Raw genomic sequence first — 20,078 nt, forward strand, 5'->3', positions numbered from 1 at the left:
TTTCTGAATTCGAACGCCGTGAGACTCAAAAATCGGCCCCCTGATCTGTTCAATTCGGTAGGTTCCATATTTAAAGTTGTAATCTCACTTCTCCAACTTATGTTTTTTTTTACTTCAAAATAAAGTAATTTTGTTTAAAATGGGAACAAGTAGGACAACATTTATTTAGGCACTGTATGTTTTATTACAAAACACAGTCTCCCCTAAAGAGGGCGCCACGGCACAAGTAGTCTTAAATTCAACAAGACTACGTAAAATGTACACCGATAATTACCTACGATAATTTTATGATTTGATTTGAAAACACATTAAACACACACAACAATCTACCTACAGTACTTTAATGTTTTCTCAGAGTGCCACTACTCTGCAATAGATGGCGCTACTATACTAGTGAAAATATATATTTAATAATAAGCTTCTAGATTATTCTAGAAGGCCTTGTGCGTTTTATTACATACGTACACGATGCGCGCTACACCTAATTAATTATCATTAATAATTTAGAATTTATTTGATAAAATGATATAGGTATTTTTATATACATATAACGGGCCCGGGATATCGCAAGGAGGATGATTAATAATATTTTTTTAATTGCAAAAATTAGGATTTAAGAGAACGCAAAAGAACAATATGTTAAGAGTAGTTAATTTTTAATGATTAATTGAAAATTAACAATATTTCAAAAAAGACAGGTATTATTTATACAGAAATAAATAATAGATTTTTAAATGATAATAATTAAATATAATTTGTATTCTAACACTTAAGCACAAGTTAACACTTAACACCTATTATGATATGATACTATATGTTTTCTTATTCATTAATACCTTACATCTAACCTTATTTATTGGAAGACCTTTGTGATATTGTTTGTTGTGATTATTCTTGGTTGTCCTAAATCTAACCACTCACACACTCAAACACACATTAAATAAAATCATTCATTTAATAAAATAAAAAAATAGATACCTATTCCGAATATTCTGATGAAGTCAACATGAAATAATTCAAAGTTGCATTTAAGTTAAATACTAAACGATATAATCGAAAAAACAAATGAAAGTGATTGATGGTTACATATTTATCGTAAACTTAGCCTTTCGAAATTCATATTAAGTAGAAGTATATAAAATTGTACTGATGAAAATTCATTTTTGGAAGTGAATTATTACAATCTATTTCTTATATGTTTTTTCCACTTTCAGCTTACTTAGGTCTAAAATTTTTCGTTGATTATAAAAACTGAATGGAATTCAGCAGAGTGACTAACACAAGTGCATGACATGATTAATTGAGATGGCAACTAGATTCATTAATTGTTACGCACGGAGAAGACGCGTTTAGAACTTGTAGATAGAACCTGTTTAAATGATCACAAAATTATTTGTGAAAGTTTTTTTAAGACTGGATTTTTTCGATAAATAGTTTATCAGCTAGTATTTTGTGATTTTTTCAGCAATGAATTTAAGCAAACAGCAAAAAAAACAAATTTCAAGGTTACTCACGTATTAAATCGATATAACGCTTGACACGTTTAGATCCATTTCCGAGGATCTTTTTCAAGACTAGCGACCCCGCCTCTACACGTCGAGAGCGTAATACTCGTAGTTTTAAATATGCCTGAGTCTCACGGGAGTTTTATAGTTAAATCGATCATTATTCGCTTGCCCTTATCCCAATTACCTACTTGGGGTCGACTCAGCACGTTTTGTTCTTTCATATCTCTCTATCAGACGTCATCACATCATTCACTTGCACATCATAAATAAATAAAATAAGTAATCAGTCTTACCACACTCACACTACACGCATTCCGATTGCATACCTACATCATTTATTCTAACTTTATTAATTAAGTACATCTATGGAAGACTTACAAATATATATATATTTTTAAATATAGCGTTCAATAACGTTTATTACTTTTTTATTACGGATGTTAAGAGAAATAAAAACATTTAATTGAATAAATAAAATTATACAAAAAAAAAAAATAGTTACCCTATAACAATCATAGTGATATTTCGTAATTTAAATTAATCTGTTGTTTGCCAAACATTTAAACATACATACATACAATACATACAATCACGCCCGCATCCCATAAACGGGTAGGCAGAGCACATGAAACTACTAAAGCTTCAGGGCCACTCTTGGCAAATAAGGGGTTAAAAGAAAACGAAATTGTGGTATTGCAGTGACAGGTCGCCAGTCTCTCGCCTACACCACAATTTAACCCATATCCCATAGTCGCCTTCTACGACACCCACGCGCCACGAGAAGAAAGGGGGTGGTGAAATTCTTAACCCGTCACCACACAGGCTACATTATTAAACCATGTTTGGAATATATTCTTCCAAATAAATATTCAATTATTATTAACTAGGTATGTAACCTATTTCTAAAAGTTCGTAACTCTATGTCTTGAGATATATCTACGGTTAGTAGTTAGACTAGATATAGGCATATCTGTGTTGTAGATACTTTTAGTTTCGTAATATAATGTGCTACAAGATGTCGTTTTACACTCTTTGGAAATAGTATAATGCAATAAATGATTGTTAATGAAAACATAAAGTGAGCGCAAAATATATTGTATTTTTGAAGACGAAATTTGCATTGAATGTGCTGTGTGTTGTTTGGAAACATTTTCGTCATGAATTGAATTTGAAGTTTAACGTTGGTCTCAGACTGTAAGTATAAGTACGAGTACACCAATATGGTTTTAATATTTTTTAGATGAAAACAATTTTTATTGTATGTTATATTTTTTAGTTTTGTCTTGACAAAAAAATGTGGAGTCACCAATATCTTTATACACAATGAATCGTTTCTTTTTTTAAATTTTAGTGTGTAACTAAATTAAATAAGTGGGTATTATCATTTAATTTGGTAAGCATGGTTGCATCGGCATCAATATTTATTATGCATATATTTTTTCTAAACATGTATTTATTACGAAACTTTTTGTATAAAACAACCTAAACTCGAAACATACCTACATTTTACTTATTTGTATTGGTTCTAATGCCAAAAATTTCTAAAAAAAATAACCAAAATATTTAAAACAATATTTTATCGTTAACATGGACTACACACAATGACGTCTAGGTACCTACATAAGAGTTTCCGTTATTACGAATTATTAAAATTGAAGAATTTAGGGAGTCAACTCAATGTCTTAATTGACTGGTAGGATTACAAATAATAAATAAATAAAACAAAAAAACCAAAATGAAAGCAAACATTTAATAAAATAATGGTTAAAACACAACATCTAAGTTACATTATGAATAAACGCTTTATTACGTTATTCTATTATTTAATAATTTATATTGTCTTTCACACAGTATTTTTTCATTGATATTATTACTTATACGATTATTTAATATAATGTTGCTTAGCGTTAGCCTTATTCTAGTGATTACATTTATTAAAATTACAGTTTTAAATTATTACTTTATTATGTTTTTATATGATTAAAAAATACTTATTAAATGTCAACGAATACTGATCATGAAAAATATAGTTGCTTAAGTTCTTATACTTATCTACATTGTCAACAATTAAAAATCTCAATAAACAAAACAAAAGGGGAATAATCCAAAATAAGTAATAATAAAAAGAAAATAAACAAGTAATGGTCCTCGATCCAATGCACCTTTTTTAGTTGGTTACGTAATTTAACGAAAAATGTGTTATTTACTGATGTTTTTAAAAATATAATACCTAATATATACTTACATTAATAAACAAAATATTGCACATAATTTCATTAAGCACCTAAAATAAGCATATTTGTTAAAACGAAAATTATTAAAAATGTGTTTAACCATTTATTACTCATATTGAGGTATACGTTAGGTGGTTAACGTTGGCGTCGGTGGCCTTATGACTGGTTACAGATACTAGTTGCCGGTTACCCCAGACCAGCCGTAGGTAGTTGACAGCACGAGAGCAGTAGCTACCGAGCGTTATTGTTATCATTGGCATCGGTTATCCTTATAGCTGGTTACAGTTACTGTTACTGGTAGTTGGTTACTGGAAGGGCGCCCGGTCACAGTTGCAAGCGGCCCCGCCGTGGCCCTGCCGGCACTGGACGTTGCACCACGCGGACCAGCCGTCGGTGGTGGACAGCACGAGCGCGGTGGCCACCGAGCGGCCGCCGGCGACGGAAGGAGTTGTGAGGTCCCTGGGGCAGGCTGGACAACCTGCACAACACAATTAAATACTGGAGCTTTACAGTTCAATATTTTTATTTATATGTTAAAGAGTGGCACTGAAACTTTAGTAGTTTCATGTGTTCTGCCTACCCCTTTATGGGATACAGGCGTGATTGTATGTATGTATGTGTATGTTAAAGACTGCATGTCTATTTTGTCTCGAATTACTTAAATAATACCGTCAAAAAATACAGAAAATTTTAGAAACTAGATTAAATGAAAAAAATAATCTGCAGAATATTGCCGCTGTTTTTGTTTACGCATTTTACATCAAAAATGTGACAATTACGCTTAAAAGTGGCGTACTGCGATATTTTCCATTTATATATTTTGTCACACTAAGTATAAGATGTAATGTAATGTAAGTCTTTATTATGACAAATATGGCATTATCATCCTGGTTTCTCTGTGTGCCCGAGTTATTTAATAATTGTGTCTTGGTTACAAGAATTTGTTAAAAAGAGGCTAATGCTAATTCTATTCTCAAATTGTGGGTCTCACCTCTAAGCTCATATTTGTCGGAGCAGAAAGCCGAGCAGACGACGTCCCAGGCGACCGGCAGCTCCCCGCTGTTGCACGCACACAACGGATTACCTGTTACAAAAAATGTTTAATCATTTCATCGTAAATAAACAACATTATTATTTCACACCGATCGCTTACGATACTAGCACTTGTATTGTGTATATTGATAAGTAACTATGTATAAGAACCTTCTATTTATTTGTGTGATGAGCACAGATATTTGTTCTTGAGTCATGGATGTTTTCCATGTATATAAGTATTTGTATATTATATTGTATATAATATATATCGTTGACTGAATACCCACAATACAGGCCTTCTTGAGCTTACCATGAGATAATCTGTGTAAGAATGTCCTATAATATTTATTTATTTATTTTATTTATTTTTTCTACACTATAGTTTTTACACAGCCACAAGGCTTCCCCATTAGCATATGATGCTGTGAGGGTCATCAAGTGTGTCTTTAGGCCCACTAGTATTGACGTGTTACCGCAGTATCGCAGCTCACAGCCTTACTTATTAGTACTAACCCAGTCCATACTGGCACAGCGCCGGGCACACGCCGACACGTGGTTCACCGTACTCTGCATCTGTTATATTCTCGTGAGGCTCCTCTTCCGTCAGGTGGGTCTTCAGACCCACTGGGATCATATCGGCGCAGGCCTCGCCGCAGGGAAGCCCGCCCAGTCCTGTACATAGAAAGATATAATTACGTTTTCTTACACATGTCCGAGGGCTATAGTTGTTTCATTTTTCATCAAGAATTATATAATAAGTAGGTTATCTAAATCGTTACATAGACACCACGAGATTGTTTTTACGGATATTACCTATTTTACCTATTATTATTATTTTATATTTTACATATTTTTTAAAATAATTCAATGTAGCATCATAGATGTTTTGTAAAATACATAAATATTTTAACCTAGGTATTTATTATTTTATATTAATAAGTATTGTTGGGACGAAATTTCAAAAGTTATTTAACTAAACATTCTTCTAAAATAAGTTACAGTATCATTCGATTAAAACAATGGTTAATAAGTTCTTTAAACTTGATAAATCATTTGATTCATTTTATTCATACCCGGCGGCAGTGAATAGTACACAGATGTCATATATACCATAGATCAAGCAAACGTATCTACTTATCGTGTCAAATGAACTCAGTGAAATCCACTGAGTTGTCCGTCTTTACTCGCAGCTTGCAGCTTTCGGGCGTCAATTTTTGTAAGTTGAAGTCAACCAAAACATAAAAAATGCCTCGTTACGTGATATTCAATTGCAACAACACAAAAATTATGAACAATCAAGAGCCTGAGACATATTTAAAATTACAGGCAAGAATCAACTTCAGTACAAAATTTGACACGCTCGGCCCCTATACAAATATATGAATTTGTTTCTTCTATCTAAATTAAGTTCTGTGGAATAGTACCTACAGGGTGGGTCCGTGATCAACTCTCTTTTTGTCTCGGCCTCTTTTGTTAATTATTAAATTATGGTGGAATGGTGACCTACTTTTTCAGCAGTTCTCAAAAAGTTTGTACAAAAATTAAGGAGAAAGTCAAATCATTTGTTTTTATTCCTATTTTTTTACCAAGATTTATTTGATGAATTGAGATATTAGTAAGTTTTATTTCGTGATTGTGGTTCTCTAGTATCTATATTTGCTTAACAATAACAATTATCGACTTCGAAAGTCTACTTATATTACTAAATGTTGGTAACAAAATAGGATCATATTTTTTAAATTAAAGGAAAAATGGAAAAATTCACACCTCCGGCAGGACTCGAACCTCTCGGCAAGGCCAGAGGTCGCAGGTTCGAGTCCTGCCGGAGGTGTGAATTTTTCCTTTAAAGCCCCATTTAGATGGTACGAGTTTCTCGCCTCGAACGTACGATTATCGAAGTACGAGAAAAAATATCGTATCATGTAAACTATGCGTACGATATCGCACGGGAGGAGGCGATAATCGCCTCGCCTTTGATGTTTCTATGTCTCCGTGTAAACTAAACACGTATGCGAGAATCGTATACGAGTTTGTACGCTACTCAGTCGAAATGAATTATCTATACTTAGAAACAGAAATCATGTAAATCATGTAAACAGGGTATTTTTATATTTATAGCTACCTCTCAGTAACTGCTAAAACCATTATCAATATTATAGAGTTAATGTTTACTGGCATTTTACCCTATATGGGTATCATGCTAACATTTAAAATAAAATCTTATCTATATTCTATGTATATGCACTAGATCCTGCTCATAGTGTTGTGTTCCTGCCGGTGAGTAAGGCTGCCAGAGCTCAACGAGGGTGCGGTGTGCTGATGACCGAAGGACCTACGGAACTAATTTGTTCCGTCTATTGTCCTTTGAGTCGTCGGCAACCCGAACTCTCCTTAGAACTTGTACACTCCTTACTTAACACAGCAAAGGGGAGTGTACAGGTTTCTAATGGGCAGGCAACGCGCATGTGACACTCCTTCTCCTTGAGTTACAGGCGTTCATAGGTTACGGTGACTGCTTTCCATCAGGCGGACCGTATGCTTGTTTGCCACCGACGTAGTATAAAAAAATGTTCAATAATATCCTAAACCTAATCGCAACCAAGATTTTATTAGCTAGCTAACGCTACGGTCGAATTCATTATTTTCCCTATTATATAATTATTATTTAGACCGTCATAAATAATTTATAGTGTTTTTAATATTATTGGGTACTATAGAACTTAAATTCAAATAAATCCAAAGGAAATTATATCCAATATTATAAAAAAGTATATAATACGTGTGTTTATAATTAATTAATTAGCAACTAAGCACGCAAGTTGACAGGCAAAACTCGCATGAAAATCGGTTCGCTCCGATTCGTGCGATAATCGCACATTCGAGAAGAAATGTCATACGAGAACCGGTTTAGACGAGTCGAGAAATGATATGGAAATATCTCCTGAAAATTCAACTCTCCGTCTAAACTATTTAGCCTGGCGATAATCGCCTGGCGAGTATCGTATACGATACTCGTATGCGAGTTTTTATTCCTCGCACGAATGTAAACGTTTTCGTACGATAATCGCCAGGCGATTATCGCATACGATAATGTCATACGAGTTTCTCGACCAAAACGGGCGAGAAACTCGTACCATCTAAATGGGGCTTAATTTAAAAATATGTAATATCGCTCGCAGACGTTTCTGCTTGATAAAAAAAAATGGATCAATTAAAGTTTGCTGACGTGGCTACGTAAATAGTTTTTGAGAACTGTTCTTTTATCGTATATCTTATAATCGTGCTTTGCCTCACCGGAGACAACTCCGACATTCTTTTTGTGAGGTTTTTTAAATAGTAAAGTGTATAATCCGGCATTCACAGCCAAATCAAAGGAAGATATTCGCCAAGAAATGCAATCAATATCTCCGGGACGTTTACTTTTGACATTAAGAGAGTAAAGAGAGCCGCAAGCGCCGCGGACGAGATCTTGATGATTCAACTTTAAAAACGGAAAATTTATTTCTTTGTCGCAAATGCTAAGAAATGTACTTAAGTACCTAATTACTTTTAGTTTCAATTTGCATTATTTATCACTGGTCCAACTCGTAATAGTCGTATATATTGGTAATGATAACTAATTAACTATATTTAGTTTATAATTTTTCGCGAGTTACATGAGTGATAGGTTACAGTATGTAGAATACGAAGGATGCAGGTCTGAGTCTTATTTTGTGAGATCTGGCGTGAGTCAGGGAAGTAATCTTGGTCCGTTGGAATTTTTAGTAATGATCAACGACTTGCCTCAGGTTATCACAAATTCGGCCTGCCTGCTTTTCGCTGATGACTTGAAAATATATTTACCAATAAAAATGAAGACGATTGTGCCAAATTACAGAGCGACATAGATAGGCTAGTTGCGTGGAGTATAAAAAATAAATTGTTTTTCAATACAACCAAATGCGTGACGGTAACTTTCACTCGAGCGTTGAACCCCATCCTCTATAACTACCAAATTAACTCAGAATCTTTAAATAGAGTCACTGAAGTTAAAGACTTGGGTGTTAAATTCACATCGGATCTGAGGTTTAGGGATCATATCGTCAATATCTGTAAAAAAGCCTTTAGAATGCTAGGCTTTGTGCTTCGGCGGTCTCAAGGTTTTGCAAATGTTGGCGCTATTATCGCCTTATACAATGCACTTGTCCGCAGCAGCCTTGAATGTAATGCCGTGATCTGGGCTCCCCATGAAACAAAATATCACTTAATGGTGGAGCGTATCCAGAACAAGTTTATCCGGTTTTTATACTTGCGGAAATATGGCGTATACCCTTTCTACCCCTTAATGTATCCGACTTTATTCGTGCTGGGTATGGTGGGGTACAACGAACTGTGGGTGCGCAGGGAGTTATGTCTCGGGACATATATTTTTAAATTACTCAGAGGTATAGTGTACAACAGTGAGGTGTTGAGGTACGTGAGTGTGTATGTACCCGACAGGTACGTGTGGCGCCGGCGGCGGCCGCGCCTGCTGGCCGAGCCGCGCGGGCGCACCAACCTGGTCGCCCGGGCGCCGCTGACGCGCGCTGTGCGGACCCTCAACATAATAGCGGAACATATTGACCTGTTCTCATGTTCTCTGAATGAATTTACGAAATTAGCATTAGATATAATATCATTTAGACGTAATGAAATACTTTAGATAATAGTTATTAATAGTTACACTATTGTATTAGGTTAGCCTGTAAAAATAGTTGTAAGTGTGGATAATAAATAAAATAAAATAAAAAAATATATCATTTGATTCCCTATAGGAAACAAATCAAATGGTTATATTCAATATATTTGAGTTTATAAAAGGTACCTAAGCAAGCATGGATAGTCTTTTTATTCCAATATTCGCCGTGGCCGTGGTTGCCCAGCGCGCGTCGGTCGAATATATCAAGATTTAGCGGTGCGCCTAATTGATGTCACAGGTGACCAGGGGGCTGGGAGCTGGGAGTCGATTTTTGAATGTCGACCATTCGATTTCGTGAACTTCGTTCAATAATATCTCCACTACTAGCGATTTAAATTCTACTAACAGAATCGAAAACGAGTGGTTATTACGACTAGATTTAAAATTACTAGCCGTCCTTTTTCAAAAATAGCATTCCGTCGTTTTCCACAGACTTTCGAACGGCGGATTCGTGCATCCGAAATTCAAAAATCGGTCCCCTGGCCAGTATTTTGCTGAACGCATTAGCATTGCCAATTTGCCATCCATCCAACGTGGCAATGCGGCTAGGCTTCTGAGCACACTGCCCGTGCCCGCGTGCCAGCGTCTTGGGCGAAGTTTTTTATTGAAGTTAAATTCAATTTATGTTATTTACTTCTATTTCTAGTTTATAATTTAACAATACTGTTTGTTAGTATTTAAATAAAGATTAATAATACATATTTCACCGAAGTTTGTAGGTCTTAATTAGTAATAAATACCTACTACCTTTAAGTTGTATAATTGTTAATAACTATCAGTTTGAGATGTCTTAATAAGTTTTTATTTTTGCATCTGTTTAGGTCAGTACCTTTTTTTCAGATATTTTAGACCCATCATAAACATGAATTAAAAATATAATAAATATTGCACAAAAGCTTGAACCATAAAAAAAATAAAAAAATTATACTTTTTAAATATAAAATTCTAATGAAAATTATACTTATTAATTTCATCACCAAGTTTATACGATAATGATGATAACTTAAATTAGTCGCAGGCCGACGCTAGGGTGGTTTATATTATTCAATTAACCCCTTATTCATAAAAAAACGTACGGCCCTGCACCGACAGCATGGTCGCGCGATAAACGATAAAACATCGGGCCGTCCATTGCACTTACAAATGGTTTCATTTATTTATTTCATTTATTTATTTAACATTACACGTCATGTTCATTACAAAAGATGTTAATAATTATAGGTAGTCAGTACATGACACCCTGTCAGGGCACAAAATGTTGATAAGTAAGAGGGTACACTGGTACAACAGCAACACCCATAATAGGGATTATTAATAGACAGTTACTTATATTTTAACAGCGTTATCGATAGTACTTCCAATTTCAACAAAATTTATTAAATGCGTTAAAGCAACATAGGTAGGTATGTCAAAAAACGTAAATTATGTAAATTAAGTGAATCAGTAGGTAAACAATGCAATGTAATTTCTTAATATTCCTATTTATACATAATAAGTCGCATGCTCATTCCAACAATATTAACCTAATAAAATTGAAACAATTAAAGATCGAATTAAAATATTTACCAATTTCATTCTAACAAATCGTCATCATTCAAAAATTCGTCTATTGTATAATAAGTCTTATTAATCAACAATCTTTTTAACTTACTTTTATAAATATTTTGTTACTATTTTCCTGTTTCATTATTTCGGGTAATTTATTCGCTATGATAACGCATTGATAATAAGGTCCATTTCTGTACATTGCTAACTTCGAGATTGGCAGGACATACTGATTTTTAATGAAAAATGAAAAAAATGAAAATGAAATATTTATTTTTCAAGTAGGCATATTACAATGCGCATATGAACGTCAAATAAAGCTACGCCGGCTCTAACCCTACGCCTCAGCCTCGAGAAGCTTTAATATGATTACGTCTATTCGATGTGATTTTTTGTAATTTAAATAGGTTTGGGTTATTTCTAACAAACATTGCCGCCTCCAATATGTAGATACTCGGGAAAGTAAGTATGTTGTGTCGTGCAAAATGCTCACGGCTGCTGTTAGGTATTTGTGTATTCGTCAATATACGTATACATTTTTTTTGAAGGAGAAAGAGCTGGTGCGCATCCGTGCTTGCACCCCAGAGTATAATACCATAACTAAACCATGAATTAGCGTAAGCATAGTATGCTGACAAAGCTGTTTTGAAATTAGTGTTTGCTTTCAAAATGCCTAGAGCGTAGATAAAACGGGATAATTTCGTTTTTATGTTTTTAACGTGGGCTTTCCAGTTCAAACTGCTGTCAATTTTTATTCCGAGTAGGTAAGTCACAGACCAACCCCTATAGACATCTATTACAAGACGACTCGCGGTGGTCAGCCTTCCTAGTATTTGCACTGATATAAGCGCGGGCGCTCGCCGTGCCCGATCAGTATCGACCAAGTAACAGACCCGAAAGCAGCGCGTGTTTTTCGCACAAAAAAATTGGAAAAGGGTATTTTGATGCCTTAAAGATGTCCACCTGTAGTGTGAAATGGTGTGGAAAGGTAACAAGAAGCTCAAATTTAAAAACAGACGGCATTACATTCCACAAATAAGTCATATTTATAATTTATTCAGAGCCGGCATAGGTCAACTTACATTGGCCACTTACGCGTCAGTAGAGGGACAGTCATACTTCTGTCCCTTTTCATCTGGCGCGACTGCCCGCCGTCCTTGAAACGGCCAATCACAGCGCGCTTAACACATTCCCCGCCCGCTCCTCGCACCCCAAACACTGGTGACTCGTATCGCGAACCAAATATACAAGACTGCCACTCTATAGGAGGTTCTCTGTGAGGTAAGTTAAATTCAGTAACTTCCTCAATTTCGACGTTATTTATTTTTAATGACATGTCTAAGGCTTTTTTTGAGGAGGTTTAAATTGAATTATTTTTGTTTTTGTTTGGTGCTGTGTTCTATCATTTATCGCGCGACCATGCTTGCCTGCCAGATTAGTTAAATTGTGTTTTACCCCTTTCTCCCAAATTCCTATATAATAAAATAGTTTTATTATAACATGGTATTTTTTAGCTTATATTGAAATTGTTAATTTATATTGTATTGTATTTGTACTAGTGGTATATTTATTTATTTATTTAATCTTTATTGAACAAAGAAACACAATGTACAATAGGCGAACTTAATGCCATAAGGCATTCTCTACCAGTCAACCTTTAGGCAAAGCAGAGAAGTTGTAGGCGGTGCAAAATTACAAAAACAAAAGAACTATATTAGGTACCTACTTTTAAGGACACAATGCATGCAACAAAAAATAATACAGAGGAATAAACATACACATATACATGATATTAATACTAATACATAAAATTACATACATATAAGTATATATAATACATACAATCCGATGAGGTGTACAAAACAGACATACTACGAATTATCTGAATTGCTAGCAAAAAATGTGTTGAGGGATTTTTTAAAAGTAAACCTATTCGGAGACTGTCTAATTTTGACAGGGAGACTATTCCACAGACGCGCAGCTTGAACAGAAAAGGAATTGGACATGTAGCCAGTACGGTGGGATGGTATAGACAGAGAGAGATTGCCAGAAGAGCGAAGTTGACGAACACGAGAGATACCATAGTACTGGAAGAAAGATTTAAGATAGACAGGAGACTGAGGATCATTAATAACAGAGAAAAGGGTACAAAGCATGCGAATATTGCGACGTATACGTATAGGAAACCAACCAAGTTTAGAGCGGAAAGACGAGATATGGTCGTATTTACGGAGGCAGAAGATAAAACGAATGCAGTTATTTAGTAAGCGGTCTAACTTGTTCAGGAGCTCCTCATTCAAATCCGGGTAACACACATCACCGTAATCGATAATAGGTAAAATTAATGTTTGCACTAATAATATCTTGGTTCTTACAGGTAAGAAGTGTTTCAGTTTGTTTAGCGCATGAAGAGAACCAGTAACCTTACGGCTTATCTCGGCTACTTGAGTCCTCCAACTAGTTTTATATTATATTGCAGATAATAAAAATTTAGTATGAAATGAAATAGACAAAGACAAACGATTATTAGCTAATTCAAGAGTATAAATCTTTTTTTAATAACGCTATTATAGTAAGTAATTATTTAAAGTATGTTAATTGAATTAACTTCTTATTTAATTATTCTTCGGTGAAGTTCCGAGGGCACCTTAAGGTGGTCGGTATTTATTTATATACACTATTGTATTTTTCCGTCGTTTAAATATTTGTATGATATCTGTATCCGCTCCTATCTAATAAAACTTGAAAAAAAAAAACCGAGATACTCGTGTACCCGTGGTTTAAATGAAATATATCAAATTGAATAAAAGTCAAATTAAATCGATCACCCATTATTAAATAAAACAAGCTCTTCAGAAACCGTTGCACAGACGATTTCTAACGCGACTGTACAAAGGATGTAATTTCATTGACAAATCAAATACCTTACCTATTCTACTTTGTTTCATTTTTTTTTCGTATGTACTTTCTAGTGTTAAAAAATCATTGGCATTTGTTTTGGTTATTTATTTTCGGTTAGGAATATAACTTTAATTACAATTTCCTTAAGTTTCCTCTGAAGTAATTATTTTTAATATTTTTTTTATTTACAAACAAAACCTGTAACATAATATAACATACACATAAAAACATCACAAAAACTTACCGTTCCCATAGTCCAAAACAATTTCCCACAAACAATAAAAACCATAAACACAAACTCTCACATCACTAAACCGAAACCACAAAAAAAAAAAAAACAAATTAAAAAAAACCTGAGTGGCACAGGTCCGCGCACAGGTTGTCCGTGGCCGGCACTGAGGGCGCCCAGCGCTCTTTGTTCTTGCGGAACTGAGCCAAATATATCCTATTCAGTTCCCCCCGGTCATATTTCAACTGTAGAACAACCTCCGGCGTCTCTATCTGTCTCTTTCCTTCCCCAAACAGCTGCTCGCTGATTGGCTGGCCGTCGGACACCTCGAGCTCTGATTGGTCGGCGCGCGCCGCCAGGGGTAGCAAAACGCCCAGTACGAGGGTGGAAAGGATCCTCATTTTTGTCTGTAAAGAGTTTAAGTTTTGGTGTTTGGAGTTTTCCGTTTTCATGGATGATGTGGTTGGTGAGACGTGATTTGAATATGATGGCTGGTTTGGGCACGAAAAATGTAATCTAAAGAGTCCTTTAAAAGAAGACTAGAGAGACGTTAAAAGAAGTTTATTCTGCACTAACATTTAAAAGTTTTGCCTTTTCAATTTACGTAGAGCCCGCAAACATTTATAAATATATAAATTAAAAATAAAAACTAAGATTAAAAAGTCAACACTATTTACATAAAAGTCATTTGCGTTGAGGCTATGCTAACAATAAGGCACGCCACAGACAGTCTTAAAAATTCATAATTTTAAAAATGATTTGTATGTAACATGTCAGTTCAAATTGACAGAATTTTCATATTGAACTGCAGATTTCATACAAATCTTTTTTAAGATTATGAATTTTTAAGACTGTCTGTGGCATGCCTAAGTCAGAAGATTCAGAAGCTTACATTTTATCAGCAGGGGGCCGATTTTTGAGTCTCACGGCGTTCGAATTCAGAAAATTGTCACTGAAAATAATAGGTAATTCACCGTTTTCAACCGGTATTTTAGTGAAAGTGAGACTCAAAAATCGGCGCCCAGTTCTCAAACACTTTGTACAAAAATTAAGGAAAAAATTAAATCATTTATTTTTATTGCTATTTAGTTAGCAAGATTTATTATTAATTAAAACGAAATATTAATTTAGTGTATATTAGGGAGATCGATTCCAAAAATAAAATAGGAAAGTACAGGATCCATTTAGCTGTGTGTTAAATCGTATTAAATTATTGTACCTTAAAAATCTTGAAAGAAAATAAAAACGGTAGGTCAAACGTGCACAAAAGAAAATCATAAAAATATTTTCCCAAGAAATTCTTTGCCTCGGGCATTGGCATAATACTCGTACATCTCGCCAAAGTCAGCTCAAAGGCGAGATTAAAGCTTATCCGCCATCTTGGACCCACAGAGGCGTGTTTAAGAAGACCGACTTTTGCAGATTAATTTTTATCTGTCGTTTACCTTATCCGAGTTGGAGATGTTGGAATTGACTAGGACTTAATAAACAAATCTTAAAAGCTTTTCTCAATCGTAGTTTGCAAAGTTTTTGTAATTCATATTAAAATTTATTTTTCCCCCCACTAGCTCGGAAATACGTGTTTTATCCTTTAATGCCAGCGAGTAAAAACGCATTTTATTCACTAGTGGGTAAAGTAATTTGACCTTGAATATAGTCAAATTAACTACTTTAAAATTTATAAAAGTAGGTGAATCTAGTAATGAAGACGGTTTACCACCTGTGGAACTACTGGAAGCAGTGATAAACGCATTTTTTGCATTGTAGTTTTCTCGCTATAGTGAGGGGAAAAGTTTTGTGTTACACACGGGTGCAAATGTATTTTACTTCTCGTGTATTGAAAAACTATAGAATCCTTTCACTTGCTCGTTTTTCAATTCCACACTCGGCGTTAAAATACAACTTTGCCCCCATGTATAACAAATAACTATTTAACCCCCGACGCAAAAACGGGTGTTATAAGTTTGACGTGTCTGTCTGTGGCATCGTAGCTCCCGAACGGATGAACCGATTTAGATTTAGTTCTTTTTTTTTGTTTGAAAGCTGAATTAGTCGGGAGTGTTCTTAGCCATGTTTCATAAAAATCAGTCGGGGGTTTTTTCAAAATTTTAATTTTGTGGTTAGGTTATAAATAGGTATACTTTTAACGAATATTGTTTTGCTTATCATCGATGGAGTTTCGTTTGGGTTATTTATGGAAGTCATGATTGGTCCGCAACACATATCGCGGTACTCATTACAGAGGTACCTAGTGCGAAAAGGGTTTCCTTCGGAAACGTTCGTATTTGTCATGCTAGTTCAGTCAATGTCAGTACATCTTGTACTGAGACTGACTGAAATAGCATGACACGTTCGTACGTTTCCGTAACAATACGAAGGCAAATCTTTTCGCACTACAACTGTATTTAAATGTTAAGTACTTACATTATACATACAAAACATCTAGGATTCGATTATTCTAGGGCCATCGGCTTAGTAGGCAGGGCCACTATCCACTAAGCCAACCCAGTTGCCAAACGTTTGTAGTCTTGATATTTCGCATTAAACTTTCCTCGCTTTTAGAAAAATCAATTATTTCCCAACGCCATATTTTAAATTGCCTGTGAGTGTACTCAACTTGAAAATGGCTGCCGATAAGCAGAGAAACTTCAGATATATATTCGAGCGAGAGAAATTGGTAAAGTTCTAGCGATTGTGAACAAGCGATACGGGTTGGAATACGAGTAGTGGTGCACCGAAGATAAGTTAGAATGTTTTAATCGAGAGTTCTCGGTATTATTCTTAGCAAATTTATTGCTAAGGTTCAAGGTCAAATTCTGTAGCATTAGACGAGTTGATGATAAGGGCCATTTTTTTCAAAGTTGTCCACCCCACTTTTTTTTGGATTTGGAATTTTTTATGTGTTTTCCATTTAGAATCGCGAGCTCTTTCAATCCTAATAGGAGAAAAGAAGTGTCCCAAGGTTTTTTCCCATTCCGTTACCATTTTTTCATACATTTTGTATGGCGGTGACGGAATGGAAGGTTCGAAAAAATGTATGGAGATCTTGGGACTTTCTTTTATCCTATCAGGATCGAAAGAGCTCTCGATTCTGAGTATGAATCGCGTAAAAATACCCGTGTTACAAAAAAGTGGGGTTTAAAAAAAATGGCCCATAAACGCCATCAGTCTGGTGTGTACTTAACTTAAACATTAAATTAAGTGATCGTCAACTGTTAGGTATCTTTCGCTATCTTCTGATTGTGACAAAGACCAAAAATCCTACCTATTTCGACTACCTAAGCATTCATAATACCTATTACTAAATTGATCACAAATATACTTTATTCTCTTACAATACGGGTGACTACAATAACTAAACAGATGGTACAGTCCGGGTTTTAAATATACATACGAACAAAGTGCCAGAAATATGTATTCCCAACCTTACCGCATAAGGAATAAAGTCGTGTACACATAATTATGGCACATTGTCCGCGTCTATATTTAAAACCTTGGCTGTATATAAAGAGTATTTGCGTCAAAGCCTTCTAGACAGAGACGAGAGATGTTAGAGCGAGACAGTTGGCCAGTATCGATCGACGCCGCTATGTACTGCCTATGTGCTGGTTATGTACTCGCGTGGGACGGGTCGGGGGTTTTCACAGACTTATTATGTCATAAGGATTGAATTATTATGTGTGAAGAGAATAAAGGTGTTCATAAAAGATAAGGGTTATATTATAACTTTTAATTCGCATTTAGGCACCAGCCTTCTTCAAACAAGTGTTGCTTTTGCGGTATTTTGAAGTTCGAATAAGGACGACAGTTTTGTATTGTATCATTTGTATCCCATTCTCATATAATATGACATTTGATACTGTGTTCTTTGACCAAAATATAATAATAGGTAAATGTTTACTAATTATAAAGCGGATAAGGTTTGAATTTCAAAACTTATCCGCTTTATAATTGAACTTACTTAATCAAAAGTACTTCATCATTTTCGCCTTGATGGGACTTTCATGTTTTATTGACAGTTGAAATTGAAAGTTACACCTAGGCAAAGACTTAAAATGACTAATCTTATTCCATAGAATGATTCGATGAAACGTGGGTTGAAATTCTAAGAGCGTAAGTTCAATTCACAGAGTTCACAGAGTAAATATATAATTACATCTTTAATAAGAATATCACAATATTGGCCTGCCTTCCTTATTTTTTTTATATTTTGGAAGAAGCACTCTACAAACTGTTCTAGTACATAGCACGGAGTTCCCTACTGTTCAGTAGATACAGTCCGCAGCGCAGATATTGCTATACTCTATCGTCAAGGCGATAAGGGCTATGATGAAGGCTTGTTGCACACTGTATCCAATAGTTTCGATGAATTGCTCAGTGTCGTGTACTGAAACTGAATACTAATGGAACTTAATGGACACGCTGATCATTTTATTACCAAATTGAAATTCGAAAAAGGTTTCCACCAATTCTACCGTATGAAATTACTTTGCACTCTTGTGGATAAAATGAAACTTTGTCATTCAGTTTTGAAATATCTAGAGAGCTTTGCACCAGTTGGTATGGAAATCGTCTTTTCACCACACCAACTGGTAAAGGCTTACTTTGCTATTCGAAAACAGATAGCAAAAATGCATTTTATCCACAAGAGTGCAAAGTAATTTCATACAAATTTTAACTTGATGTCTTAAAAGCTGGCTGGTAGAATTTACCTTTAAATAATGATTTTCAATCATAAATATTTAATAGATTGATGGATTTGATTTAGTTTGATGTTTTATACTTAGTCAATATTTTGTTCGTGTTGGTGTGGTGAAAAATGTTGTGTTTCACTCGGTGGCAAAGTTTGTTTAACTTTCGTGACTTGAAACCCTCGCAATGCTAAAGTTTCCACTTTTTGAACGCGGTTCAATATTGGAATCTTTCGCTTGCTCGGGTACCAATATTGGCACGTGCGGTTAAACAACAACTTTGCCCCCTTGTAAAACAAATAACTATTATCTAGCAATGGAACGCACAATCCAATAGTTTCAAATATGGAAATACAAAATAAATAAGTAAAATATTTCTCTTTTGCAAGTCTATACATTCTGATATAATAAAGGCTTTTTTATTTTTTTAAATAAGTAGAATATAACTCACCCCATCAGCGTCCTTCGCGGCGGACATGCTGACACTGAAAGGTTTCGGAATGAACCTGCACTTCAGATAATAGAATAGATTGTAGTCTAGATAACAGACAGAGCTTTCATGGACTGATCAATTGATAAAGTACTTTACTATACAAGTGCGGAAAACAGGGAGTTCGAAACGAGTGGCGTGTTTTAAATCGACACGAGTTACGATTTTCCTATTCGCACGTGTATCGTGCGACATTTTTCAGTACAGATGGCCCTCTGAAGTTTCGACCTGATAAGAAATAAACCGCTTTGCGCACTATAGTGCGGGCAGAAAGCACCATCTGTGCTGAAAATAAAGTTTTCAATACACCAACTGGTTCTACAAAAACGCATGAGAAAATTGCATTTTCTTCACAAGAGTGTTACTAATGTGTAGACTTGATGTGTTAAGCATGCTGGTAGAAATTACATTAATGTTTTACAATTAGTACACATTTTCCTCGTATTGTTGTGGTGAAAATTGTGTTTCACTCGGTGGCAAAACTGGTTTAAAGGCCCGCTTGCACCAATCAGTTAACTCAGGGTTAGTGGGCTGGCATTAGTCACATTCCATATAAAATGGTGGGTTAACCCTCGGGTCAATGATAAGGCTCACGGGCAGCTCTCACAAGTCGTTTGGTTCCAAGGGGCCGATTTTTGAGTCTCACTGTCACTAAAAAACCGATTGAAAACGGTGAATTGCCTATTATTATCAGTGACAATTTTCTGAATTCGAACGCCGTGAGACTC

General features: G+C 35.0%; 1 protein-coding gene across 1 annotated transcript; it reads right to left on the reverse strand.

Moving 5' to 3' along the window:
- Window positions 1-3,093: 3,093 nt before the first annotated feature.
- On the reverse strand, window positions 3,094-19,338 carry LOC125238882. Its single transcript, XM_048146357.1, has 5 exons — window positions 19,312-19,338; window positions 14,294-14,576; window positions 5,291-5,449; window positions 4,734-4,826; window positions 3,094-4,220 (listed from the first exon to the last, which is right to left on the reverse strand). Exons 1-5 carry the CDS (start codon window positions 19,336-19,338, stop codon window positions 4,048-4,050), a joined length of 735 nt encoding a protein of 244 aa, XP_048002314.1. The 3' UTR covers window positions 3,094-4,047.
- Between the last annotated feature and the right edge of the window lie 740 nt (window positions 19,339-20,078).

Source organism: Leguminivora glycinivorella, chromosome 24, assembly GCF_023078275.1.
Source record: "Leguminivora glycinivorella isolate SPB_JAAS2020 chromosome 24, LegGlyc_1.1, whole genome shotgun sequence".
NCBI lineage: Eukaryota > Metazoa > Arthropoda > Insecta > Lepidoptera > Tortricidae > Leguminivora > Leguminivora glycinivorella.

Excerpts from the sequence above, each read along its gene's own strand:
- LOC125238882 (XM_048146357.1), bottom strand. The coding sequence starts at position 19,338 with ATGTCCGCCGCGAAGGACGCTGATGGG. Across the intron at positions 14,577-19,311 it reads CCGCGAAGGACGCTGATGGG|ACAAAAATGAGGATCCTTTC; the intron begins GTGAGTTATATT and ends AACTCTTTACAG. Across the intron at positions 5,450-14,293 it reads CGCGGACCTGTGCCACTCAG|GACTGGGCGGGCTTCCCTGC; the intron begins GTTTTTTTTAAT and ends TTCTATGTACAG.